General features: G+C 48.4%; 1 protein-coding gene across 1 annotated transcript; it reads right to left on the bottom strand.

The window, feature by feature from the left end:
• Positions 1-2686: 2686 nt before the first annotated feature.
• Positions 2687-3820, bottom strand: LOC119323104 (BTB/POZ and MATH domain-containing protein 2-like). The gene is made up of 2 exons (XM_037596680.1): positions 3407-3820; positions 2687-3256 (listed from the first exon to the last, which is right to left on the bottom strand). The coding sequence occupies exons 1-2, from the start codon at positions 3818-3820 to the stop codon at positions 2687-2689; spliced, it is 984 nt and encodes a 327-aa protein (XP_037452577.1).
• Positions 3821-5339: the final 1519 nt, after the last annotated feature.

Here is a 5339-nt window from a genome sequence, read left to right as displayed (position 1 = left end):
TGTCACCCCAAAATGTCACCCAATTTTTTGTTTTTTTCGCCGACGAAAAACTACTGCTCTGTTTCACATGAAATTTGTCAAGCATGCTTACGACACTAACACAAACATCCCAAAAATAATTAGATTTTTGAACACGGTATAGACGCAAGCGCTCATACATACGCACATACACTCACCCCTATGAACGCACACACGCATACCCTACCCCTATGAGCACCTCTGAGAGATTGAGCCGGCATATCATCTTGAGATTTACGAAGTCACTGTAGGTGCCTCGTCGTCGACGGAAACGTCTCCTCCCACTGAAAGTGCATCGCCGAAAATCCTGAAATAAATCCAGCAATAATGCGAGTACCAGGACTTGAACCCTGATGGGTTGGGGATACCACTGTCCCTCTAACCCTGGTGTGTTAAAAAAATCAGATTTCTCTGAGTTTTGTAATAAAAAAAATTCGAGTTACTGTTCACCCAGGAGCAAATGCTCTCGGGAGCCAAAACGCCTGCCTGGATAACTCTTGTTCTAACTTCAGGAAGCTATATCACAAGAGACTCATCACCATTGCTTAGAGCAGCTATAGCAGACTCATATCCTGTAATTCCAAGACATATTCGTTATCCCCCAAAAGCCTATATTTAAAATAATAATTCTTCTAGCATATCCCCTAGACTTAGTTCTCCGATAAAATTGCCAATTGATCCAAGTGTTTTCTCAAACAATTGAAACGTCATCACATATCAAAACAAACATAAACAATTCAAATGCATCACATCAGTATTTAACTCCGTCAAATGGGCCTGTCGCCGCCATCGTAGGCGAGCGTCAAGGAGGAGCCGCCGTTCCCACCACCACACCACATGAAGCGTGGGCCGGTGTCCCCGCACCGGCGGGTCAAGGACGAGTTGGTGTCACCCTGCCCTAGCGCAACCATGTCATCCAGATGTCAAGGACGAGCCCACGTCGCCCCCGCCCAACCGAGGCAACCAGATCGGCGGACGCCGGGTCAAGGACGATATGACGCCCCGCCCCCTAGCATAGCCGGTACACCGCCACGACGGGCCTGCCTTGCCACCCCGCCGTCCCTGCCGCACCTCCCGCAACCAAGAAGACGTGGAGCCGCATCCTTCACTACCTCCAAGGTGGTAGCAGCGGTGGTCCGTGGGGCTCCAGGGTCGTCGTCTCCTACGAGGAGCACATGGCGAGGTAGCTGGCGCGGTACGCCCGTCGCAATGCCCGCCGCAGATCCGTATTTGCCAAAACAGACGTGACGACGGATTGGGTCCTCAACGACCCCAACCTCTCCGCCCAGTGAGCCCTCGACCGCTCTGTCACCACCACAGAGACGGCCGCCATGTGCCACCGCCGCTTTGACGGCGAGCTAGCCATGATAGGCGAGGAGGGTCGCTTGGCGACTGCCCCGCCAACGCCAGCCGCGGCAAGGCCACATCCAAGGCTCCACCGGCGACGTCAGCAGTTGCCAGGGCGGCCCTCCACACCGTGCAATAGGAGTCAGGGCGGCTCCTCCGCGAGCGGCAGGCATCCACCGGACAAGGCTGCTGCAGTCCTCCAACGTCGTTCCACCGCTGGAGGGATGACGATGACGACGATGGCATGGACGCCAGTGCAACAGGGCAGGGCGGCCACGCCTACAAGGTGGTCGTCCATTATGGGTTTTAGAGTTTTTTCTTTCTAGTTTTTTAGTTAAACAGTCGAAATATTGACCTTTTCATGTTAATTATGACCGAACTTGAATGGAATCCACCGTGTTTTCATGAATTTCATCCGTTTAGTTCAAATAGTTGTTGAAATGTATGCGGGCAGCGTTAAACGGCCGTCTTGGGCAAATGTGTCCACGGGTTGGTTCCCCTGTCCGCTGACAGATGCGGGTGAAATTTGCGGGTCAGCGTTGGAGATGTCCTAAAGGCGCACGTAGTGTCTCACAAGTAGTTTAAGGCAGGAAATAAGTGCCAGCGAGCTAGGCTGTAGCTATAGAAGAATATGTTTTTGTCGTCAATCCTGAATTACTGATGATGCCCTCTGTAAAATTAATAGACATTATATACTCATGTAAACCAGCATGCGAGCTGTATATTGATTCCTCCGTATTAGCCACCTGACCGTCTGCGGATATTACGTGTATTGAGCATTTGTGCCATGTACAGTGTACATGGATTGCATGGTCATGTACTGCTAGGATGAAGCTAATTGAGTTTAGTCATGACTATTTTCATGAAAACAATCCAAAACCAAAAACAGTGTATGTACATATGATGTCGACAATCATATCTGGAATGAAATGTGTGTTGGTGCTTTGGTTGTCCACGAGATTTGTCTAGGATTTTCGTATCATCAATTCATCATGCATCCTCAGATCGGAGAAGTGAGCATATGTGCTAGCAAATATGGACGGGTCGGAAGCAGGTTATTCATGGATGCACCCAACACAAAAATTTATAGCTCCACATGTCAACCCGAAGCCATGCGTGATCAAATGAAAGCAAGATAAGCACATAGAAAATATATTAGCTTGTTGCATTCCAATATTCAGACAAATTTAGAACAGTAGTGCTAGTAGACTAGTAGTAGCTATTGGTTGATCAACACAATACTATGCATGGCCATCTTTTACATCAGTGAATATTAACCTAATTAGAAGAGAAATATATATACAAATTACAAAGAATCGTTTTAGAGTTTCAGCAAACCGAACTTGGAGAGCAGCCGCTTGAGAAGGGAGGGACTACGGGTCCCGGTTATCTGCCCCAGGCCACCAGCCGCGAAAGCTGCGTGTAAACTTGGGTCGGCTTTGATGAACTCCAAGCAGGCCTTCTTCAACCCACAGCACTGTCTCTGCTCAGCCACGACAATGATGTCTGCCACAGTTTTTGCGCATATGAAACCGGCCAACTTCTCTTCACAGATCGATTTGAGCCTCTGGAGATCATATCTTTCCGCAGCTTCGAGGAACTGCAGCAGCCGAGTTGCATATATAACTTCATCATCGTCATCGTCTGCTTCCATGTCAACAAATTCGGGCACTGCATCAGTGTAGATGAAAGTAAGCAAGCCCGCGAAGACGTCGGCTTTGATGTCGCTTATCTTGACGACACTCGATTTATCCTTGGCACCAGAGAGCTGTGCCTTGAAGACGGCGGATCGGGCTGCAAGCACGCACCGGTGTGCAGCAAACTTGTCGCCGCCAACCTCAAACGTAATGTCAGCACCCTCCTTGCTCAGGAGGAGATCGCCAAAATGGCTCTGCAAGTCGGACGGTGGTGACAGTTCATTGAACGGAAGAGCGTTGGTGCCGGCGCCCTGCTCCTCGGTATCCCCATCCGACATCAGGACAACAAGGTCGCACCGGAGGACGAAGCCGTCGTTCTTGAGATGTTTTGATCTTTCAAAAACCTCCCTTTTCATGAATCTAAACTGGCCATGAACATCACATTGTTTGTAGAAGCAAACTGGTTCACTTTGGCGTATGTGCTTTGGCACCCGCAACTCAGGCTGGTCGATGAAACTTAAGACATACTGAACCTTCACGCTCTGCTTGATGTCGTCGTCAAGGACAAGCAAAACCGATATAAATTCTTCATCTTCCGAGTTATCGCCATTAGGGCTGTAGTCGATGGTCCAGCGACGGCCTCCAACAATGAAAGGACGAGACCCGATCCACTTGCCGTTGGGAGTTGTCTCTTTAGTGCGCGAGTAGCCTTCGACAACTAGCATGTGATACCCGCTGTCGGCGCCGGAGTCGACGGCCGACTTGGTGGAGGCGCACAGCATGCCGTTGGCGACGAGAGATGCGCCAGCGAAAGCCATGCCCGACAAATCTCGAATAGTAGATGCCCGCGACAAACTTTGGCCGTCTACTTCTTTAGTTTTATCATCAACCAAAAATCAGATTCACGGTACAATCTCACGCCATAGTGCAGGTATATATACACGCACGGTCGCACGAACACGTAACGGAAACAGATTAGGACCCGATCAATTACAAAACCACACGGACTACCTTCTTTTTTTGACATCCCGAACACGGACTAGTTTTTTTTTTTTGAGACAAACACGGACTAGCCTCGTAACAGACGCCAATTAACTGCCGATCGATCGCTAGGTGAGGTGGTCGCAGCGAACTAAACATTCCACGGGGAGGGCACCCTTCGCTGGGAACGGCACACCCGAGCGAACACCTTCCCTCGCCTACAAAAACTGAGAACAACTAGTTAACGAGCGCTCCTTCGGAAGGCTCGCAACGATCAGCACGCATTGTGAGAGAGAGGCACGGTTTTGCTTTCGTGAGAGACACGGTCATGCCTCTTGGAAACGAAAAAGAAACGCATTTTCTGTTGTTTTTTTCATTCGCGAGAGACACGGTTGTTGCTTTCGGGAGAGACATGGTTGTGCTTTCGCCAAAGGCACCACTACTAGGAAAAGGGCTATAGATAGGATTCATACTAATGGCGCATCAGGATTGTAGTGCGCCACTACTATATACTAATGGTGCACTAGTTTGTGATGCGCCATTAGTGTGGAAGACACTAATGGCGCACCAGAAAAACGGTGCACCACTAGTAATATTTTTTTTTTCATATTTACATACATACTAATGGCGCATCCTACCGAAGTGCGCCATTACTAGTTCTAACTAGTAATGGCACACTAGGAAGACAGTGCGCCATTAGTATATTTTTTTTTACTTTTCTGCAAAACTACTAATGGCGCACCACCCGCAGGTGCGCCATTAGTAAGCAGGCATACTAATGGCGCATTTGCTGGTGGTGCGCCATTAGTAACCTGGGACCCCAACAAGATATTTTGGATAGCCACACCTACGCACTTACTTTCCCCACTTCATTCCCTCCACCTTCTTCTCCAAACTTTCGGCTGCCTCCTCCTCCTCACCTCATTTGCACCATAGATTCATCAAAATTAAGTGGTGAAATTACCTTTTTTATAGGTAAGTAAGGGGAAAGCTATCTTCATGTTGTAGATCTACTTTTTTTCTCCCTAGCTCGCTCCAATAACGTGCACATACACTTTTTGTGGCCTAGCTAGATCTAAGTATGTTTGTGATGTTGCATATGTTTGTGGTGTTGCATATATGTTTGTGTTTGCAGGTACCGGTATTTGAAATGCGATAGTTGCCAATATTTTGCCGGAATGTTGATTCATTTCCGTTTCGGCGAAAATTTTGGCACTATGCATTCTTTTTGGTCCTATTTTTAGGGAAGGTCATGCCAAATTTTTTGTTGGTTCTAAAATATCGTTTTGCTCTACCCTGCAGGCGACCATGGTCCGCAAGATGACCGAAGGCATCGTGAATAGGTTTTTGAGCTCC

The sequence above is a fragment of the Triticum dicoccoides genome, chromosome 6B (assembly GCF_002162155.2).
Source record: "Triticum dicoccoides isolate Atlit2015 ecotype Zavitan chromosome 6B, WEW_v2.0, whole genome shotgun sequence".
Lineage (NCBI taxonomy): Eukaryota > Viridiplantae > Streptophyta > Magnoliopsida > Poales > Poaceae > Triticum > Triticum dicoccoides.
The sequence above is the reverse complement of the archived record's forward strand: the minus strand, read 5'-3'. Positions and strand labels throughout refer to the sequence as shown.